Source organism: Pleurodeles waltl, chromosome 4_1 (genome assembly GCF_031143425.1).
Source record: "Pleurodeles waltl isolate 20211129_DDA chromosome 4_1, aPleWal1.hap1.20221129, whole genome shotgun sequence".
Lineage (NCBI taxonomy): Eukaryota > Metazoa > Chordata > Amphibia > Caudata > Salamandridae > Pleurodeles > Pleurodeles waltl.
The window spans coordinates 400,598,100-400,621,512 of NC_090442.1; the positions used below are offsets into that span (position 1 = coordinate 400,598,100).

Sequence of the window (23,413 nt, forward strand, 5' to 3'; positions counted from 1 at the left end):
CTCACAGGGACTGCTTTTGTATCTTTTGGGAATCTAGGTGTTACTACTGTTGCAGGATTTTTCACGCTGATAGATGTGTGTGTCAGTTTTTGGTCTGGCTGGGCCTTGTTTTCTTCCAGTCTTAGTTGGGTCTTGGCTGAGGCATGATGCTTGAGGACACCCATTCGCTTCTTTCAGAAACAAAAGAACACATACTTATATCCATGTGCTAATGCTGTTGGAAAGACAGCATCCCAGTAACTGTCAAAAAGCAGTTCAGCATGTCTTTTAGGGCATCCTTATGCAGAGCCCATGACAAGGGCCAACCAAAAGCACCAAGTTTTTTGAGTGGAGAAATTAGAACTGAAGAGACCGGCTGAGCATTTTAACAAAACATAACTTTGTGGCATAGGTCTAGGGCCCTTTTTTGTAACTTCAGTGCTCTGAGGTGTGTTTGATCCAATGAGCCATCAAGGGTCTTCTGTGCAACATGGTTTGACAAATGGAGGTCTTCTGAACATAAGCACAGAACTTATAATAACATAACTTTGGAACTGCCTGACTAACTTATTTGTGTGTGAGCCTATTAATCCGCTTATTAATCATGCACACTTTGTGGGGTAAAAAGACTCAGTCCCTCATTATGTCTCCGGCAGTCTTTTCACAAGACCACCGAAGACCAGAAGACCGCCAGTGTTGGCGGTCCGAAGACTGCCATATTATGAGGCAAGATGGATTTCTGCCCATTTATGAGGTGGAAATCTGGCACTATCGGCCTGGCTGACGGCAGAAGAGAGGCATTTCCAAGCCAGCACCACCATGCCAAAAGGACTCCGCCCTGTATAACAAGATGTAATACGGCACAGTGGTTCCTGCACGGCAGTGTGGTGCTGGAAAACTCCGAGACCCAGCCCCTCCCGGACGACCGCCTTACCGAGACAGATAGGTGGGCCATATGTAAGGGGAGAGGAGGGGAAGATAGGTGGGGTGTTGTGTGCATGTTTGTGGTTTGTGCATGTATGTGTAGCGGTATGGGTGTGCGTGAGTGCATATGTGTATGGATGTGTGCATGGAGGGTGTGTGTCTGCGTGTATGCGGAGGGGGGTGTGTCAGGGTGCCAGTGAGTTGGTGTGTGAATTGGCATGCATGCGAGTGAGGGTGCATGTTTGTAAGTCTACGAGTGAGTGGGGGTGTATGTGTGCAAGTGTGAGGATGAGGGGTGTCTGTGCAAGTGTGAGGATGAGGGGTGGTGTGTGCAAGTGTATGGATGAGGGGGTGTGCGCAAGTGTGCAGATGGGGTAGTCTGGAGGGGGTGGGAGTGTGCATGAATACGGAGCGGGTTCAGGGTGTGTGTATGTCTGTGTGAGAGCAGGTGGGGGTGTTTTTATGGATGTGTGTGAGAGGGGTGTTTCCAAGTGTGTGGACAGGTGGGGAGTGTTTGCAAGTGTGTGGACGGGTGTCTGCAATTGTGTGGATGGATGGGGATGGGGTGTCTGTGTGCTTGTATGGAGAGATGTGGGGCTATCTGTACTAGTGCGTGTTTGTGAACAAATGAGGGTGTCTGAGTGCATGTCTGTGAGCAAATGGGGGTGTTCATGTGCGCGTTTGGGTGCAAGCAAGTGGGGGGTGTTTGTCAGTAAATCCGTGAGTGAGTGGGCGAGCGTGTCTGCGGGAGTGTGGTGAGTGGGGGGTGTTTTGTGTGTGTGGAGGTGTGGGGGTGTGTGTCAGTTACAGGAATTGGAATTCCTGTCACTGGGTGCGTTACCACCAGGGTTTCCGTGGTGGTGCGACTGCCACGAAAAGCCTAGTGGTATGCTGACTTGTAATAGCGCCGGCGGTCTTACAGCTGCCGTTGGGCCAGAGGTGCTCACCTAGCAGTCCAGGCGGCATTGTGGCTGTTTGGCTTCGGCCAAACCGCCAAAGTCATCATACAGTGTTTGTGCTGCCGGGCCTGTGGCAGTAAGACCACCACTGCCACACTCGTAATGGGGGCCTCAGTGGTTAATTTGTAAATAAAAATGTGCCAGTGCTCAAAGCTTTCATCTGAAACTCGTAGCTGCTGCAATTAAATGTGCGAACACAGAATACTGAGCCAGCGTAACCCTAAAGCCATCTTGCACCTCTTTAATACATTTACAGGCACTCCCTGCCCCTTCAACTTACTTTTGCAGATTTCTGTTTTCTCCCTTTGTGACGCTTTTCCATCTTTATCTACCTTATTTCCCATTAGAGTATTTTGCTTGCAGTAAATGCCTGATGCAAAAATGTAAGTGCTAGCCCCCAAAAACAAGTGCCGGTGCCCCCCACCAGCAACCACCTACTCAAATTAGCACTGCAAACACTGCACCATCAGGAATTGCCCTTTTGGGACCCACAGTGGCTAACATTGTGGTTGGGGAAGAACAGAGGTGGGTGTGCATCATTCAATAAAAGGTGCCATTTTTGAACTTCTAGTGGGTATCATGAGCCAAGCTGTTCGGTGAAAATCTCACCATTTAGATATTCATGCTCAGGTGAACATTGTTGTAGTGTCTAGGAGGGATGGCATTGAATCTCATTTGGTAATGAGAAACCTGTTCTTTCTCTTAAAGCAGATCTATTTTAAGGAAGGGAAGTGGTTGTTAGGTTGACTGTTGGCCTTGGATTTTCCCTTGTTTTGGTTTCTACACCTTTTTGAAGTGTTCTTCATTGAAACATAGTTTGTCGTAGTACTCTTCTTCAAATTGCTTCTGTGGACAGCCTACTACTTGGAACTCTCTTGCCACTGCATTATGAAGGTTTTAGTAACTCTCCTCTGTCTTTAGCTAAAGGTCACATGCCTGGAACCATACTTTTGGATTTTATGTACAGCTTATTTGGCATTTGGGACTACTTATCCAACTGTTGGTTTGAAAGCCATGCTAAAGACGGCTTGCTTTATGGCATAGGTCACTTTTGCTGCTTGGTCCTAGCATTCAAATCGATATGTGAGATGTCAACCAATGCTCTTCTTTCAAGGTGTAGACCAATATGCACTGGGCTAGTTATATCCATTAAGGGAGCATCTACACACACATTACTGTTTTCAAGAGGAATGCCAACCTCCTGTGCCCAGAGCTGCACCTGTGTGGAGCTCCTCCTCTTGTAGTTCATTTTTAATAATTGTTCATTGATATGGTCAAGTTTATGTAGATGGTATTGTTAGAAAGGGCCTTTCCTGCAGGGTCGTCCCCAAAGCTCTTTCCTTCTTCAGCCTGTTTTTCTGACTCATTTTTGATGACTTTTAGGATTCTGGAAACTTTACCACTGCTGACCAGTGCTAAAGTGCAGGAACTCTGTACTCTAAACATGGTAACATTGGCTTCTCCAAAATTGTCATATTTATTTTACTTGTAAGTCCCTAGTAAAGTGCACTATATGTGCCCATGGCCTGTAAAGTAAATGTGAATAGTGGGCCTGCAGCACTGATTGTGCTACCCACTACAGTAGCCCTTCAAAAATGTCTCAGGCCTGTCAATAAAGAGCCTCTGTGGGTGGATTTAAACTGCCACGTTGGCCTGGCAAGTGTGCCCACTTGCCAGGCCCAAACCTTCTTTTTTATTACATGTAAGTCACCCTTAAGGTAGGCCCTAGTTAGCCCCAAGGGCAGGGTTCTGTGAATTTAAAAAGTCTGACATGCACTTTTAAGTTTAACATGTCCATTTAGTGAAAAACTCTTAAATTCATATTTCACTATTGTAAGGCCTATCTTTCTCAAGGATAACATTGAGATACCTTAATACATCTTTTAAGTGTAATTTTCAAATAAGAAAAGATAGAAATATGACGTTTGGTGTCCCTGGGCTCACAATTTAAAATCACAACGTATGGTGAAATCAGATTTTAAATTGTAAGTCTGAAAATGCTACTTTCAGAAAGTTGGAATTTTCTTACTTTAACCATTGTGTCTCTGCCTGGCTCTGTATCCTTTTTTGGGGTAGATGACAGCTGGGCTTTGTGTATTCCCTCTAGACAGTCACGCAATTGGAGCTTAGGTGTGATCTAATGGGCATTAATGGCCCATTACCTACTTAATGAGAGGGCGGAGCTTAGCACTGCGTCGCTTACATATGAATAGGGCTGTGCCTCTCCTCAGGGCTCAAAGGAAGGCCTCCAACCTTCCAGAACCTGGGAACCAAAGTATAAATACTGGACATCAAACCCCACCAAATCAGAGCTCTACTGGATCGATAGACACTCTTCCAGGAAGAAGGACTGCTATGCTGCCAGGAGGGACTGCCACTCTGCAACTGAATTGCTGTGTTGGCCTGCTTTGCTTTGTGCTGTAGGAGGGACTGTCACTTTGCTGTTTGCACTGCTGTGTTGACCTGCTGTTTGAACTGCTCTTTACATCCTGCTATGAGAGGGACTGGACTTACTCTCTACATCCTTGAACCCAAGAGTTTCCAAGGGCTTGCTGGCTTGCCTCTTGTTACTCTACAGTTCCAGGGACAACTGCTTGCACCTCTCCTTGTACTGCTGGACTCCGCCATCAGTGAGTCCTACCATTGCCTGAGATGCTATCCTCCAGTCCTGGACTTCAGGAGTGGATTCTGCAGCTACAAACTTCAAAAAGTGATGCATCCCACTGAGTATGGCAGAAATATTGGTGCATCATGTCCTTGCCATACATGCATTGCTCCCACAAAGGTACTGTCCAACGGATCCTGGGCGGGTTTTGTAGGAGACCTACACTCTATTGTGGTTGGACTGGATTTTGGATTTCCATCTGTCCCTCATGAACTCAAGTAACCTTTTGACTGCTATAGACTACTAAGCACGGTTTTCATATTTAGTGTTTAAAAATCCATATCTTGACTTCTACTGATTGGATTTTTGCCATTTTGGTCTTGTTTTATTCAGATAAATAGTACCTATTTTTCTTATCTGCTATGGTGTTTTTCACTGTGATACTATAATTTAGTGTTGCACAAATAGTTTACACATTGCCTCTTAAGTTAAGCCTGACTGCTCTGTGCCAGGCTACCAGAGGGTGAGCACAGATTAATTTAGGGTGTGTATCTGACTTACCCTGACTATGACTGTGGTCCCTACTTGGGCGGGGTGCATACCCCTGCCAACTAGAGACCCAATTTCTAACAGCCATGATCAGTTTGCGGCATGTGTTTTGGCCCCATACAGGCCCCAGGCAAACTATGGGGGTGATTCTGAGTCTGGCGGGCGGCGGAGGCTGCCCGCCAGACTTCCCCCACCAAAATACTGCTCCGCGGTCGAAAGACCGCTGAGGGTATTTTGGGATTTGCCCTGGGCTGGCGGGCGACCACCAAAAGGCCGCCCGCCAGCCCAGGGCAAATCATCCTTCCCACGAGGACGCCGGCTCAGAATTGAGCCGGCGGAGTGGGAAGGTGCGACGGGTGCAGTGGCACCCGTCGCGTATTTCAGTGTCTGCATAGCAGACACTGAAATACAAAGTGGGGCCCTCTTACGGGGGCCCCTGCAGTGCCCATGCCATTGGCATGGGCACTGCAGGGGCCCCCAGGGGCCCCGCTGCACCCCCTACCGCCATCCTGTTCCTGGCGGGAGACCCGCCAGGAACAGGATGGCGGTAGGGGGTGTCAGAATCCCCATCGCCATGGAGGATTCACAAGGGCAGCGGAAAACCGGCGGGAGACCGCCGGTTTTCCGCATCTGACCGCGACCGAACCGCTGCAGTCAGAATGCCCTGCGGGGCACCGCCGGCCTGTCGGCGGTGCTCCCGCCGACCCTGGCGCGGGGTCAGAATGACCCCCTATATCCCTTCAAAAAAAAATAATGAGTGAGAAAATTCTGAGTGTTTTTATTTCTCACCGGCTTATGCTTGAAACTTTCCAGGTATGTCCGGAAAGAGAGAGTACTGAAATGAGTAAGAGTGTAAGAAATCTGGTTTTGGCTGAGGGGTGTCAAAACCCCACCCAGGCAATAACTTCAATCCTTTTCAGGGTGAACCACAAAAGTCACTAACTTACCTTTTGCTTAAACCTCTGGTAGCTTGGGAAAAAACAGTCAGGCCTATCTAAAAGTATTCATGCAGCACACAAACAGTAATAAAGTGAAAGCAAAGACAAGAAACACCCCAAACCACTTTAGAAAAATAGAATAAATTTTAATAAACAGAATGATTTCAGAATGACAAAAATCCAATCAGTATAACTGGAGGTCCAATATTTATAGCTGGTGCCAGCCTTTGAAGTGGTAGGATTGCCTATACTACTCCAACATCTGGTTCTGGAAAGTTCTTCCCTTCCCCTGTCAAGGCTCCAAGAAGTCTGGGGTGAAAAACGACTAGTGTCAGGTTCCTTTGTGTCTGAGGGAGGAAAGCTCTTTAAATTTTATATGGGGCAAGGCACAGCTCCATGCCAAGCCATCCTGGCAAGACAACGTATCCTGCCCACACTAGTTCCTTTGTGTCACTGTCTGTAAGGAATGAACAAACCCCAACAGAAGAACCATTCACAGTCATGTGACCCAGGACAGTGGCAAAAAGCAGAAGTGGTTAGGACAAGCAAAAGCCAACTTTCTAAATGTGGCACATTCAGAATTGTGACTTAAAATTAGACTTTACCTTTAAGGACGATCAAACATTACGATGCATTTGAGTTTAAACAGCATATCTCTATTTGCTCCCAATCAAAAGTTAACATTTATTAAATGTATTTGGGCAAGCACATGTTAGTCAATGGCAAAGATATACCTTACAGTAGTGAAAAACGACTTTTAGAGTTTTTCACTGCCAGGACATGTAAAACTTGAACCCACATGTCCTACTTCTTTAAATAACATATGCCCTACCCTATGGTCTTTAGGGCTTATCTTAGTGGTGACTTATACTTTTAAAAATGTTTAGGCCTTGCAAAAAAATCACTTTACCAGGTCAAAGGGGCAGTTTAAAACATCACTACATGCTGCAGTGGCAGATCTTAGACATGTTAAGAGGCTACTTGAGTGAGTGGCACAATGAGTGCTACAGCTGCACTAGTAGTATTTAATTTACAAGTCCTGGGTACATTTAGTACCATTTACTAGAGACCTACAAGTAAATTAAATGTGCTAATTGTGTGTAGGCAAATTTTACCTTGTTTTAGGGGACATCACACTCACTTTACCACTGGCTCGCAGGAACAAAGTGTACAGAGTCATAAAGCCAACAAAAACGGGTTCAGCAACTAAAGGTATACATTTGGTGTGGTGGTCGCCTTGTAATAAGGACCTGGTCCAACATGGATTAATGTTCTAACAATTTACCTATTCTCCTCACTATTTCACATTTTACTGTACACCATCCCAGTATGTATTCTCTTCTGTGTAGTGGGACTTGACCTGTTTGACAAAAAAGATGTTAGAAATTTAGTTACTGGTTGACTGGCGTGTGAGACGTGGTCAAGCAGCAACCACAAACCTAGTCAAGGTATGGCACAAACAACCCCAAATTAGCCTGAGCTCACCCTCCGGCTAGCGTGGCACAGAGCAGTCAGAGTTAACTTGGAGGCAATGTGTAAAGTATTTGTGAATTCTTCAAAGAGTAAAACAGTGAAAACACCACACAAAAAGATATCACACCAGTTTAGAAAAGTAGGCTTCATTGAATAAACCAAGACCAAAATGACAAAAATCCAATCAGTAGAACTAGAGTGAAAAATAGCACCTAAAAACATAAAGCGTCAACCGCGGCTATCTGGCCATACTGGACCAGGTGAAAAGTCAAAGATTCAGGCCTATCATTATGAAGCGTGGGTCAGATACACTCCGAGACTCGTCCTGCTAAAGTTTTATCTTCTCAAGTTTTGTGCCAAGAGTCCAATTCATGTTGAAGAGGGTCGCACGGAGCAAGGAGAGCGTCGTAGATGGTGGTCAGCATGGTGCAGAGAGCAGGACAGGCGTCTCAGACAGGTGTACTGGAGCTTCGCAGTGGCAGTCCTCTATGAGCAATCAGTGCTTGCGGTGCGAAGAGACACACTAGCGGTGGCTCGCCCTGAATTTCAGTGCAAGTGGTGGTGTTCGGATGCAAACAGGATAATTCGGGGTTTAAGAACAGCCCCAAAGCTTGATTTTAAGGGCCCATGAGCCTCACCAAGGGTCACGGACCCAAGAGGCATCACTTGGGGCTCAATAACTCTCTACAGTTGAGTCCAGGAGCTGTTTGGGGAGCCTTTTGGGTTCCCGAGGCTCAGATCAGGAGGCCAGCAGACTAGCCCATAGAGCCACTCTGGGGTCCTAGGTTCAAGATGAAGTTGCCGGTCCAACAGAAGATAAGCACAGCATGGCAGCAGCTGCTTTAGAGCAGCATTCCAGCAAAGTGGCAGTCCTCGTAGCAGCACAGTAGTCCTTCTTCCTGGCAGAGTATCCACAGGTCCATAAGTGTACTGAAGGTTTGGTGTCTGACGTCCAGTGTTTATACCCAGTTGTGCCTTTGAAGTGGGAGAGAAGCTTCTAGAGGTTCCTCTTCAAAGTCCCTAGGCATCATACCTTCCCTGTCCTGGCTCCAGAATAACTACAGGGGGTATGCAGCCTTTTGTGTGGAGACAGGACACATCCTATTCAAGAGTAATTAAAGCTGCGCCCAGCTCCATCCACCCATCCTTCCAGTGATGGCCCATCAAGTCACACCTAAGCTCCCCATTGTGTGTGACGGTCTAACTTCACCTACAACTACACCCATTCATGTGACCAAAGACAGGCTGCAGGCCCCAAATGGTTAAGGCAAGAAAATGCCAACTTTCCAAAAGTGGCATTTTCAGAATTGAAAGTTGAACTCTGACTTCACCATGAGTTAGGATTTTAATTTGTGACTGGAGACACCAAACATGAACTGGTCATCTCTTCCTATTTGGAAATTACACTTATAAAATGTAGTAAGGCAGCTCCAGTTATATCATATGGGAGAGATAGACCTTGCAGCAGTGAAAAATGAATTAAATATTTTTTCTCTACCAGGACATGTAAAACTTAAAAGTACATGTCTTACTTTTTAAATACATTGTGGCCTGCCCTCTGGGCTGTCCAGGGCCTACCTTAGGGGTGACTTATATGCATTTAAAGGGATATTTTGGCCTGGCAAAAGGTTTATTTTGCAAGATTGAACTGGCAGTTTAAAACTGGAGACACAGGTTCTGCAGTGGCTGGCCTGGGACATGTTTAAAGGGCTACTTAAGTTGGCGGCACAATCAGTGCTGCTGGCCCACTAGTAGTGTTTTATTTACAGGCCCTGGGCACATGTAATGCCACTTTCCTAGGGACGTACAAGTAAACTAAATCGATAATTTGGGAAAAAGTCAATGTTACCATGTTTTAATCAGAGAGCACAAGCACTTTAACACTGGTCAGCAGTGGGATAGTGCACAGAGACATAAAATCCAACAAAATAAAATCAGCAAAACAGGAGGAGTGAATGTAAAACGTTTGAGAATGACCCTGCAGAGAGGGCCAGGTCAAACACTAGTGCTTAAAACATAGCAAAATTGGTCTATCAACTCATGGCTACCTAATAATACCTTTTGTATGAAATTGGGTTATTAGTTGAGAAAGATGTGAGACCTTCACAACTAATTAGTCTTTAGCTTCCCTTTACTGAGGACCAAGACCCGATTGTAACACTTGACTCTTGCAGTATAGGGAAGCAGAACAGTCCAACATCTCTTCAGGGGAGGCAGTGTGGGCTAACTCAATAAATCATTATCCATTGTTTTCTTATCAAAAGGAAAAGTACTTTCAGTGTGCACACTACTAAATACTGCAGATTAATTACAAATATAAACATGCCTGACCAACAAAAACGAATTGAGCAAAAATAGGAGGAGTGAAGGCAAAAAGTTTCGGGATGACCCTGCAGAAAGGGCCAAGTCCAAGTGTTCCAAAATTTTTTATTTGTTGGATAGAAGCCATGGAACTGTCTAAGGGTCAAATACACCTCAATATGTAGATTATGGGAAAGGAAAAAGTAGGATTCTGGATGGAGAGCAGTGGAAAGAATTCAAAAGTATATTAGTCCTATTTTGAGAGCAACAGTATTTGGGAAACTGTGCATTTTTGTTGACAAGAGATGTGAGAGAGACCTTTGCACCCACTAGCCAAGTGATGTGATATTTTACCACCCTACCTCCTAGGACATTACTTCAAATGTATTTGTTTAAATCTGTTCACAATTTAAAACATTCCCTCTTGTTATGAACCTATCATCATGAAAGACTGTGTTTGAAATGCACATTCCTTCTGGCTCTCCTTACAGACAAGTTTATCTCATGTCATGAGAATTTCAAGAGTAGAACCAGAAGTAACTCAGACAGAGAGATGGCTTTGGGTTAGCCCCCTCCACTTATTGGATTGCATGTGTTTTTTTATGGTTTGCCATTGCTGGAGTGTGCTGCGGGGATGGGCATTTTGTGGATGTTGTTTTCGTACCATTTGTGTTCCTATTAGGTTTTATTGATGGAGCTTTTAGTAGCCGTTTTGTTAGACTGCAAATAACGAATGTGTGCTTTTTGGTGTATTTACTTTGCTGACATGAGAACATAACAATTACTGATTTATGGGTTTTTTTCTTAGGAAAGTGGTTGTTTGTATGTCTTAGCCTTTCATGTGGTCAAAGTGCTATTAACAAACAGCCCTTGCACGTTTTTTTGTTTTACTCTGCTATAATGGTAAATTGTTTCTCGATCAAAAAACAAGTAAAGACACACAGGCATATGGGCACTTTCTTAATAATGCTACAGAAATATAGCCTCTCTGTAAAAAGTATGTATTGTGCAGTATGTTTATGTGTATACATTTGGGTCAACAGATCAGTTCAAGAAATTAAGGGAATCCAGCTGGGTCCCGGATCTGTCAGCCATTACTAAGCTGACCCTAGTGAAATATGTTGAATTTGATCTTCTGTAAATGCTGACACTGGGCCACATTCAGCAGCGCTCACAGGTTGTATGGTGTCAGTTCTGAGCAGCAAGCTGCAGGCAGTGAGGGGCTCTTTCTTATTTTCACTTCCAGCTGGGCTCAAAACAAAGGCCTGATTTAAACAGCCACCAGCTCTCCTTTTGTTCAAGTATCATCCTTGCTGGGAGCTTTTTGGAGCCTAAAACCTAGATGCTAATCTAATGGAGGGGAACAAATGTACACAGCTTGTTATCACTAAAGAAGTACTTCACAGAATCTATGATTTGGAGGCAGGTTTTTGACTTTGTTCAGCCTCTATATATAAGAGATATGTATACACAGTAAGAATATTAGTTGTATCTATTACCGTGTATAAACAATGATTTAAATAGCATTTACTAATGTATTCTGGTTTTTAATTCTTCATAGCACTACTCATTCCATTGTAGGTTGTCAGACCACTTTGCATCACATGTGCCCATCATGCAGAGACGATAAATCATGCAAGTGAATAAATCAATAAGCAGGAAATATTACATGAGACAATAAGGGTTACAAGGTGTAGCAGTCACATTTCGTCCATACTGGTAGGAATTACATGTTTAAGAGAGCATGGTCAGTAAAAATTCAGGAGCTGGGGTTGTCTTTACTAATAAGACTTTATTAATTTCCAAATTAATTGTTTTGCAAGCTTAGAATAATGACAGATTGAGAAAAAGGCAATAGGGTTTAAAACCTGAGTTGCCCTTTGCATGTAGTTTTTTCGTACTGGGCAATAGCTCACTGTGCTACATTAGAAGGATTGCAACACATGAACTGCAAGTATCAAAAGTATTTCTGTGTTAAAGCATCAACCCACGTATCTATCTAAATAAAATAAAAATTGGTGATCTGCATGATACACAAGTTGGTTTGCAACAGTCACATTAACCCTCTATGGTAGCGAATGGGTCAAAACTGTGACTAGGCAAAAGAAAGGTCCATTCAGCAGGTGCAATAACCACCAGAATGATCTTAACATTTGTATTATCCCTTCATAATTGCAGAGATCACAGAGGTCTCTGCAGCAGGTGCTTTTCCCTCATATGATACTTTAAAGCTCAGCCTTTTATGGCCAATTAAGTAAGCCAGAACAGAGTTACTGTGCCAATTTCTTTGTGGCAGAGTTTTACAAACATAAATGTATACATTGACTATCAGACTCTGCTTTTCATGACTATGCCCCTCCTGACCCCACCCCTTTCCACTGCTTCACTTTGACCCCCAATTTATATGTTCCCGTAGCAATTTATTTTTCCATTCCCAGCACTGCACCAAGTACAAGGCAAACCTCATCTTCTGGCTCATGTTTTTTGTAACACCCTTCTTTGAGGGTGCAATTAAACTCTGTTGATGCATTCCGTTCGGCAAAGGGGCAGCACGCATATCCTGTGGCTTTTGGCAGAATAATAGCTTGCATGTACATATGTGATGAAGAATATATTTGTACACTTACACGCTTTCCTCTTATTTCAACAGGTTTGTTACGCTGGCCAGTTTGAGCATGTTGCTCAGATGAATGTATTTCAAGACCAACTCTTACCTGTTAAGATTCCTGTAAAGTTGTTTTACACGAAAAACACATCAGAAGACGCTAACTGTTCAGGTAATGGACAGAATTCTTGCTAGCTTCCTCGCAGACACATGTTTCACAAGTATGAGATCTTTTAGTCCTGCTTTATTTAAACTCAGTTGGCTTTCCTGCATTTAATTTGAGTCTGTCTATTCACAAGGATTAATGTGGCAGGTATTGCTTTAAATCTCAGTGTGGGTCCGCCACATGCTCACTTTTCAAGGACAACACTATTTTGGGGATTTGTGACGACTCAATGGCGACGCTACACACAAATCTCTAACATTCTTGATTCCTCGGTTGTCATCTTTGTTTCCTCCCCCTCCCTCATCTTTCTCCTCAACCCGGTACTGATGTGTTCCTCTACTCTGCAGCAAACTGTTGCTAAGGGATAGAGCACCGAGGTCCCTATTATGTGACAGGGGCAATGCAATTTACAAATTGCATATGCAGTCAACCAGACCATTTCATTAAGCCTCAGCAAATTATAACCGAGAATGTATTATTATTTGGTAGAGGACGGATACAAAACAACAGGGACTCTGCAACCTTCATATAAGGGAAGGCAAACATGGAAACGACATGCTTCTTAATGTGTGGTGAAAGTATTTGAAGGTCTCTTATTAGAATAATAAAATACACTCATATGAGACCAGACCATTTTGAAGGAAAGGCAAAAAAAATGATCTTATTCACGAGTGCAGAGTGCACGGTTGTTTATAAAGACAGAATCCACTTATTCTGCTAGACCTGAGTCCAGAATCTGATATTGAAAGAAAGTGAGTGTATGAAGGTGAAGGCAAAAGAAGAATGCAAGATTACAGGAGTCATGACACAGACGCGCTGCCATTTTAATATGATTATGTTGGAGAATAAAACCATAAGTAAAGTTCTATTTTTTCAATATTTTATTCAAAGAAGCTCACCAAGTGCATCTGTTAAACGTGTGGCAGATATATCTAAATATTAGTAAGTGCTCGTGGTTGTTTGCAAGTAAGGCCAAACCCAACAGCAGCATCTAGCCATAGTGGAATGATATTTTGTATATTTCCAAGATGGCTATCATGTTGCGTTGGGCAATATGGAGGCATGACGCAGCCAGGTTGATATACTTGTGGGTGCACACAAGGCAAAACGGCGGTCAGAGCTCAGTCACAATGGAGTTAATCTTAAAGATGTGCATGACAAGTTCACTGAAATCGCATTCCAGTTTGCATTTTAGATAAGTATTTTAATTTTAATGAATTGACATTTAAATATGTTTTCCCCTTAACTGGAGTGTGGTTTTATTAATCTGAACTCTGAAATCACTTTGCTCAACATTATCTTATATGGGAGTGCACAAGACTGGTTTTATTTCAGCATTCAATCTTTAGCGTGCGTATGTTAGGCTAAATTCCAGGGAAAATTATCTGTGTTGTGACGATCATAACTTTTCTAATCCACATTCACCAAATTTTGAACGTTTCGTGTGAACTCACCTCGCATTTTGTACTAAGTATAGCGGCGGTTCGCACCTCTGCCTAAAATGCCCTCTTGGAATGAAAAATAAAATGGTAATAAAGTTGATTTATTACCATTTTATTTTCCATCCTTCTGTCTTGAACTGAGTTTCAGGAGGGGCGTGGCCACTGCTGATGAGTGGCAGCAGTGAGCTGTGCACAGTTTAAAGTGTGTATGTCTTTTTGGTTTGCTGTCTTGTGACGGCTAGCCAGACATGCGCACTTTCAACTTCTCTAACCCAGCTGTCTTGAGACAGCTCAGTTACAGGAAGCACTGGCCTCCAGTGCTCCTAAGAGACCTGAAAGAGGCTGCTCCCTCCAATTCTGATGCTTCTTTCATGCTGGATACCAGCATGAAAGCAGCGCCAGGATTGTTTAAGGGAATTTGCTGGAGCCCGAGGAGACCGGAGCAAGAAGGACGTTGGACATCATGCACCAAGCAAGGTAAGTGTTCTTCTTTTTATACACCACTCACCTTGCATGCATGCATGCATGCACACATCAACACCACATTTGCCTGCCCCCCTACTCTGCCTACATGCCAGCCGCCACTGGGGTCTACAATTATTATTCTGAATTTATTGCAGTAGTGGCCAATAGACAGTGGATACGTTTTTAAACAGAATTACAAATTAGAGCTGTTTATTCTCTATGGTACTATTTAGACAAACACAGCTGTTGTGGTAGTGCTACTTGTAACCTCAACACCGTTTTAAAAGGTGGAGCAATGAAGACCTAAATACAGTTGGGAGCCCATTACAAGCGCGCAGTTTTTAAACCCAATAGTTTGAGGGATAACATAGTCAACTTAATTTCCAGCCACGGAGTTTCAACCAGACATTGGCCTGCTCCCTTGTGATCCATTTGGGGCCAATAATAGTATTCACAGGCCTTTAGATCGAAGCCCTGGGTGAAATGTGATGGTTTAGTTAGTTCTTTACAAATGATGTGTCATTGTCAAGTAAGACTTGGTCAGTCATGGGTCATATCTTGAAGTCTGCCCCTGAAAAGAGTGCTGAGCAAGGGTTATGTTTTGCTGATTTTTATAGGGCCCTTTCGCCCATGGGGGTATCCTGGTTGTTTGCAGGTCTGTGGGGCTTGCTTAGGGGTGTAATCGAAAAGCTACATATTCAGCTTCTAGCAGATTCAAGAAATGATGAGGAAGCTTAGATGTGGTGGGGGAGGTCATTCCATGCTTTAGGAGCAATGAATGGGAAGGCATGACCTCCAGCTCTTCTTTTGCATATGCATGGCACATTTGCTAGTGAAAGTCTGGCTGCCCTTTAACTTTTTTCATCGAATTGTACTCTTTTGTATCTACCTTCCGACCATCACAGCTTCATGCTGCCTTTCTTATCCTCTGATGGCCTCCTGAGTGAGGGCTCCTGATCCACTTTCCGCAAGCATTGTTTCCCCTTAGCAACCTGAACTGCTCCCCTCCTCCCACTTGATGTTTCTGTGTGTGTCTATTCATGTGTGTGTAAAATTGTGTGTAGATGTGTGTAATACAAGTGAACCATGCCACTCTCTTCTTTTTTTGCTGTTTTACCATTAGAATTTACCATTCTACTATGGCTTTCCACCGTGTGAGAACAATAAATAAAAAATGGCTGCCTATATCATGATACATGATGCATTATACATCCATCGTGATGCTCACATTCATCACAATGTATGTTTGTACACCAATGACCATCTTGCAATGGGTTTTCTTAATGAAAATCCATTGCAAAATTGCAAGGCATGCCGTCGCATGCATCTTGATGTATGAATAAGCATGCGGTTGCCAAAAGCATTGGCAAAGCCAATAGCCTGGCCTGTTAGACTGGTGAACCATTGGCTTTGCTGATGTTTGCTTTCAATTGGCTTTGCTTTGAAATTTGAATTTTCAAGCAGTACATTTCATGAATACTGTAAGAAATTGGGTTCTGAGTTGAGAGGTGGGTGTGGAAGCCCCACTCAGGCAACAAACATAACCCTTTTTTATGGTGAACCACAAAGATACTAAAATAACCTGTGCTTAATCTTCTATTAACTTTGCACAAAACAGTCAGGCTTAACTTAGAGGCAACTATTTATGAAGCACACAGTCAATAATGAAGTGAAAACACAGCACAAGAAAAATCCCAAACTAAATTAGAATAATAGAGTACATTTTTGTACATAAAATGACACCAATACACACAAAATCCAATTAGCAGAGCTGGTGTTATAAATTTTGAAAGTTTTTAGTGAAATTTAGTGCCAAAAAGAAGAAAAGCACCAACTGCAGGTATCTGATCACACAAGACCAGGTCAAAGTTAAAAATTAAGACAGACTACGATGGAGTGCGGATCAAATACAGGGGGTGGATTGGACCCCGTCTCGGTTTACCTTTGGACTTTGAATACATTTCAGAAAAGATGTTGAGAAGATTGAGTCTTACTGAGCAAAGCACCACGCAGTATCTGAGGACAAGTTGTTAATGACGGGGGACGATAGTGGAAAAATCTCCGAGCAGGAGAAGTCAGAGATCCACACAGAGGATGTCATCATCATCAATGGGGTGCTGTTCATCGTCAAGATTCATAAAAATTTCTACCTTCTGACCTGAAATTTTTTCTGGAGATTGGACTCCTCCAGTGGGACAATGCTGCATGCTGTAGCCGAAGAGGACTTTAGAGTGCTGGATATCATTGTTGTGAGGTCCAGCCAAAGGGAATTTGCTGCTCAAGAGAAGTATGTAGCAGGAGCTGCAGTAAAGTCAATCCCACTGGCCATGCACCCTCGTCGGGTAAGTTTGTAGGTAGGTCCTGGTTCTCAGTCAGTTCCTAGAGAGGTTTTTGCTGGGAATTTTTTTAAGTCACAGGTTTTTGTATGAGGAGGCCACTTTCGCACCAACCAAGCATTTGTGACCTTGCGGCGGCACCCCTTGAGGGCTAGGACTCACTCCAGCAGGGGTCAGCAGGCAGGTAACTTGCAGAGTTTCTTCAGTTTGTTGTGTCCCTGTAATTCACACAGGAGGCAAACCAGCTAGCCCTTGGTGCCACTCTTGTGGTGGTGAGACAAGGAGCAGGTCCAGTCTTCCTTCTTCAGGCAGCAGGGCAATCTTTCTAGAAGCAGGGCAGTAGTGCAGTCCTTCTTCACAGTCTTCAACGGGTCAAGAAGTGATCTCATTTGGGGTCAGAGTGCCACCTTTTATCCCTAGGCTCAGTAGCCCTTTTGGCTAGTAAGTCCTCTCCATCGCACCTGATGAATCTGTGAACCTCCAAAAGAAAGGCTGCACCAAGGAAGACTGCACTTGTTGCACCCAGTGAGCCAAGGCAGAACTTCTGCAAAATAAGGGCTCCTCCTGCTATTGAACCAGTGGAGAGAGAACCTAAGTGCTGGACCTGCTCCCACTCATGCTCAAGACCAGTGAGTTGGCTACAATGGCTAGTTTGGTAGCCTCCTTTTGAGCTTCAGGGATACAAAAAGTTAAAGAAGCCTGCACCTGCAAAGTGCCCATGTGATCAGTATGCCCTGAACCTGCCATGATCTCCACTGGTATAGCCAAGAAATCGAGTTGCAGTCCTAAAGGCCCTTCTGAGGCCCTGGACCCTTGGCTAGTGCTGGAGGGACCTTTTTCTTGCCACCAAGCTGGAATTTGCCAACTTAAAGCCAAAGATAACGGTTCCTGAGCTCAGAGCCCAAAGCTCATAGAGTACTGCCAGTTGCTGATTTGTGGATTGCCTAAAACGTTGCTGAGAATCAAGGCTTTCCCTGGACTCCTAGACTTCACAGATCCACTGATATGGAAACCAACGCTAGAGTGAAACTGCAGAGGTCCCTGCCAACCTCCACGCTGATCCAAAATAAAAACAGATACGTTTTTAAGTGCAAAGGTAAAATCTTAACCCGGACCATCCTGATACTCGCATCCGCTTTGACTTCCATCACGGTCAGCTAGAAACTTTGACTTTGCCCTAGATCCTCAAGTTTCAGGCTCACAGACTACCACTAACAGTGAAAAGTGGTAATTTGCAAACCTTTTAAACATTTTCTGAACTTTTAGGAGTGAAAAGCAGTGATTTATGAAAACCTTGAAAAATAAATCCTGTTCCCTTCATCTGATTTTTGACGTTTTGGTGCCTGTTTCAAGAGAAATATATACTCTATTACAAATTGCAGTGTTTTTTTTATTGTGTCTTGTCTCCTACTTATTTACTGTTTTGTTAATGATAAATGCTTTACATTTATTTTTCCTTTCAGTTAAGCCTGGGTGCTCTGTGCCGCAGCTACTCAGGTCTGAGATATGGTTTAATTTAGAGAAACCTAACTGGCCCTGATATGGAATAGTGACCTTAGTAGGGGGTGAGCTCTCACAACCACCCCAACTAATAATCCTCTTTCTTACACCCCATATATATGTTAAATAAATGTAGTGTTAATTTTTTTTTTTTATTAGTACCCAAGAAAACACATATATAATTCAACGAAAATCACAAGCAAAAAAAAAAACTAAACAACATTTAGCCACATATACAATGCCACCATACAATCATTGCTTGTTGGCTAGCCATTTGCCCAAAACACCCCCATATTTCTTGCCCTTTACGTCACCCTTTTTTCCCTTTTTGCTCGTACAGGGCTTGTTCCAGCTGATACACTGCGAGAAGGCCGTTTAACCAATTTTGATATGTAGGGGGTGTTTGATCAAGCCATACAGAAGAAATACACAATCGATATACTGACATATCTATAAAAAGACATTTACTAGCAAATAACTCCCTTTGCTCTGAGACCCCAAATATAACCACCCCCGGTGATAACTCAATTTCTAATCTAGTAACATCTTTAATAAACTGCTCCACTTTCCCATGAATATTCACTAATTTCGTACAGGTGGCGAACATATGTATTATATCCACTCCATATAACTGACATCTTGGGCAATGCACTCCTTGTACCCGACCCCATTGTGCTAATTTCCCGGGCGTAATGTACAGATCGGATATGTTTTTGTAATGTTGTGCCTGAAGATATGCTGAAATCAAGGAAGTCCGACCTAACTCAAGAGATTCATATAAAACCTCCTCTTCCACATTCAGCTTAACGCTCCATTTTTGGCTACACTTTGCCAAATCGTCGGGTAGGTTATCAGTCAGTCTTGCATATATTGATCGTATCATGCTCTTATCAGATGAAATCATCATTTCCACTAAAGAGTTCCTTACAAACCCCGCTGCACCACTAGTTTTTCAACGGATAAAGTCCCTTACTTGTAGATATTTGAAAAAGCCCGTTTGGGCTAGTCCAAACTTCCCGTGAAGATTTCCAAATGTAATGATTGTAGAGCCCTCAATAAAATCACCTAATCTTTGTATTCCCTGTTGATTCCACCTCTCCATGATATTATCGTGGAAAATCTCCGGAAGAAACATGTTGTCCTTAATCAAAGTATAGTAATTGTACCTTCCAAGCCCGCATTTCTTTCGCCACAGACCCCAGACTTTGAAAGCAACCTGGAGGACTTTAAACCAAGCTTTCTTAAAATAGCTGGGCTCCAAAAGCTTAAGCATCGCCCCATTTGCAGCAGGGCCAATTAGCACCTCATAAATACTAGGGACATATTCCCCATCGTTTGCCAGCCATCCATTTTTAAACAGCGATGGCATATACTGCATTGCGGCTGTCGTTGGATACAATTTAAAGTTGGGAAGGGACCCTCCGCCCTTTTCCCTTGATAGTGTCATATATTTACTTGCTCTACGTATCTTAACATATGACCAAACAAACCGCATTATCAACTGATCCAATTTCCTAAACCAAGATTTCTAAAATTCCAATAGAATTGCGTGAAATAAATATAGTTCTTTGGGAAGAAACATAATTTTTATCATATTACACCGACCCATAATTGTCATATGCAAGTTGTTCCATCTGCTAAAATTATGCCTAGCGTTATCTATAATAGGCCAAAGGTTGGACCGGATGATCTCCTCCACCTGGGGTCGAATATCAATCCCTAAATACACTGCGTGTTCTACTTTTCGTGTATCCGTCGATCTACAATGTTCATTCAAAACTATTTGTGTCTTATCTCTGGTGAGAAGATAGCCCAAGACTGTCCCAAAATTTTCTGCTGCACCCTCAATCTCTTGTAGGGCAAGATCCGGGTTCACGGTTATGACTGCAACATCATCTGCATAAGCCAGAATCTTTGTTGCCCACCCATAGCGAATAACTGGCTGTACGTTAGCACTCATTTCCAAAAAGCGCGGAAAGGGATCTAGGTATAACGCAAATAATAAGGGTGAGCGTGGACATCCTTGCCGTGTACCCCGTTTTATCCTAAAAGGATGGGAATATGCTCCCCCAATCTGTATTCTAGCACTCGGCTCCTTATATAAAGCTTTGACGGCTGTAATAAATCTTCCTCCTAGACCATATGTCTTTAAAATATCCCACAAATACTCCCAGTTAACTCTGTCCAACGCTTTCTCAGCATCCAGTAGAATCATAGCCATGGGCTCTGCTGCTACATGCGTAGCATCGACCAGCGCTATCACCCTCCTTATATGATCAGTTGTGTCCCTACCGGGGACAAATCCATGTTGGTTGCAGCTAACCAGCTTACGAATGCATCCAGACAATCGAGTCGCAAATATTTTGGAGTAGATATTTGCATCACTGTTCATAAGGGTGATAGGGCGGTACAAAGTTAAACTAGCCGGGTTCCTGCCTTTCTTTAAAAATACTACAATGTTAGCAGAACCCCAAGACGGAGGGGGATTGCCCCCAAGCTGTACATGAATCACCAGTTTCAACAACACTGGTGAGAGCATATTCTTAAAATATTTATATAGTTCTAATGGAATGCCATCTGGCCCCACAGCCTTCCCATTTGGAAGTGTCTCAAGCGCTTCTGACAATTCACCATATTGTCACCTCTTGCCCCAGTGTTATTTGATCTTCTACTGTAATCTGACTACCCCGAATCGACATCAGCTAGTGACTATCCATGTGCTCCTGACCCATATTAACCGCGTCATATGATTCTATGTAATATTCCCGGAAAGCTTCCCTAATGGTGTCGGGTCTCGTAACTGTCAATCCTACCTTATTTTGCACTTGCACAATTGAACCTGAGGATGCCCTCTGGCGAGTCCGCGTTGCTAAAATATCCCCCATGAGTACCTGAAACTGGGCTGCTGCTTGTTTCCGTCGCTTTACGCTGAACCCAAGAGTTTCCACCCTTATGACTGCCTTTAATGTATCCCAAAATATTTCTATTGGGGCTGTTCCAATATTGAAGTCCAAAAATTCCTTCAACTGCGTGCTCATGTGCTGTATATACAGAGGGTCATTCAGCAGAGCCCGCTCAAAAGTCCAGTTCTTCCGAAATCTCTGCCAGTCTCTAACCCTAACCTCTAATACTAATGGATCATGGTCCTCCATGAAACAAGGGTGTAGCTTAATCTCCAATTCGTCTAGAAATATCGGAGAGACAAAAAAATAATCTATTCTAGCAAATTTCTTGTGTGGTGCAGAAAAATAGGTATATCCTGGCTTTGGCCCTTCTAGAGCCGACCATACATCTATTAGCCCCACCTCACTTTGCATGCTCTTAAGGGCCTGAAGAACTCTAGGCTTCCGCCCCGGATATCTATTCCTTCTAATATCTCTTAAATTCTGTGCTCCGTCCCATGATCCATTAAAGTTCAGATCACCACATACGATATACGGTGTGGGCCAAAGGGTCAGTTCTGCAGATATAAAATCAAATAAGGAGGGATCGTCATCCACTGAGCCATATAATGAACATAACGTAAATCTGACATTGCCAAATAAACACTCCATTATTACCCACCTACCAATTGCATCTACTTTCTTCCGAATAACAATGCAGGCAGTATTAGCTGCCAAAATAGCAACCCCCTTTGTTTTAGACATCTGTTCAGTACACCCTAACAGACGCAAACCCACATTTTCTAATAATTTCCTATCTGCCTTTTCTATATGTGTTTCTTGCAAATAATAGATTTCCGCTTTCAATATTCTCAAGTCATCTACAGTATTTAACCCACATATATTTATAGTTGCTATCCTGATTATTGACATATGTACAAATTTAATTGATTACGCGTGACTGGCTCGACCTTACTCCTTACCAATGACCACCTTACATTTGTACAAACATACTTGATTCTGCACCCCCACCCATGCATTGCCACTTGCGTAACACAAATTCCTAAAAGTTAAATAGTTTGTGCTTGCAGGCCATATCCGAGTTTCTTTGGGTACGATTTTTCTCCTTTCCCCCCCTGTGATGGGTTGCCCCTGCCCCCAACCCCCCATCTTCCCCCACCCCTCCTTCCACCCCTCTCCCCTGTCCCCACTCCCTCTCCTCCCCCCATACCCCAGCTCACCCTCTCCCGCCCCCTCCCCCCATATCTCCCCCTAGAGGCAATCAGACCACCGTTGGCCTAAATGTTGGTGTCGCCTAGGTGCCTGGTGCCGCCCACTACCCCTCCCCAGACTGTCCGGCCTCTTAAGCTTCACTCGGGACCAACAAAGCTCTCTTTGACCATATGCCTTTTAGATTCCTTACATCATGTTGCTGTAAGCCCAAGTAAGTATTCTTTAGCCTGAACCTCTGAATTAAACACTCTGACTTTCCCATTAAACACAGTCTTTAGACGAGCGGGAGCAAGTAAATACGCTTCTCCCCCTTTGTCTTGAAAGGGTTTGATCAGCTGCCGCAGCCTTTACCTTTGCTCCACAGTGACATGACAGTAATCGGGTTGAGTAAAAAAAGTTACCCCCCCCCCTTCCACTACGCGGAGCGTCGGGACTGGCTTTTTCATATATGGTCTGTCTTCAGAGATAATTCCCAAAATAGACCAATATAGCTCTAGGGTGTTTAGCCTCCTCTTTGCAGCCCTTTCGCCCTACTACTGGGTACCGGTGTACCCTTTGACCTTCAGCCTCCCAGTCCCAGTTAGTAAGCTCTGGAAATGCCTCCTTCAGCATTTTAATCATATAAGTCCTGATGTTATTGCCTTCTACTTCTTCTTTAATGCCAAGGAAGCGTAGATTGTTCCTCCTCTGCCTATTTTCCTGATCTTCCAGTTTCCACATAATGTCAGTTAATTGACCATCATGCGTTGCGATTTGCGCTCTCAAAGCCTCAATACCTCCTTCTACTGCCGTCGTCCTCTCCTCCATCGAACTTAGTTTCCCTTCAATATCTGCACAGGATTTAACCACCTTGCCGACCGTTCCTTGTAAATGTTTTGTAGCCATCCTTGCCCGTCGACTTTCTGCTCTTGTCTCGGTTTGTAGCTCCTTTATCGAATCATAAATAGATTGTAGCATTTCTGTGTCTGTATGTCGATCACCAGTATTGGAGGCCGAGCTACATACCAATGTGTCAGCCCTCTTCTCTGCATTTTCCTGGACCTCGAAAGTATGGGC

The 23,413-nt window shown here is 43.6% G+C and overlaps 1 protein-coding gene across 4 annotated transcripts in view; it reads left to right on the plus strand.

The window, feature by feature from the left end:
• The window catches only part of LOC138287794 (uncharacterized), a 560,811-nt gene that overhangs the window by 119,676 nt on the left and 417,722 nt on the right, over positions 1-23,413 (plus strand). For all 4 annotated transcript variants that reach the window (XM_069228627.1, XM_069228630.1, XM_069228629.1 and 1 more), the window contains exon 3: positions 12,379-12,505. In XM_069228627.1, coding sequence (XP_069084728.1) covers positions 12,379-12,505 — 127 coding nt within the window. The remainder of the gene's footprint in view (positions 1-12,378; positions 12,506-23,413) is intronic.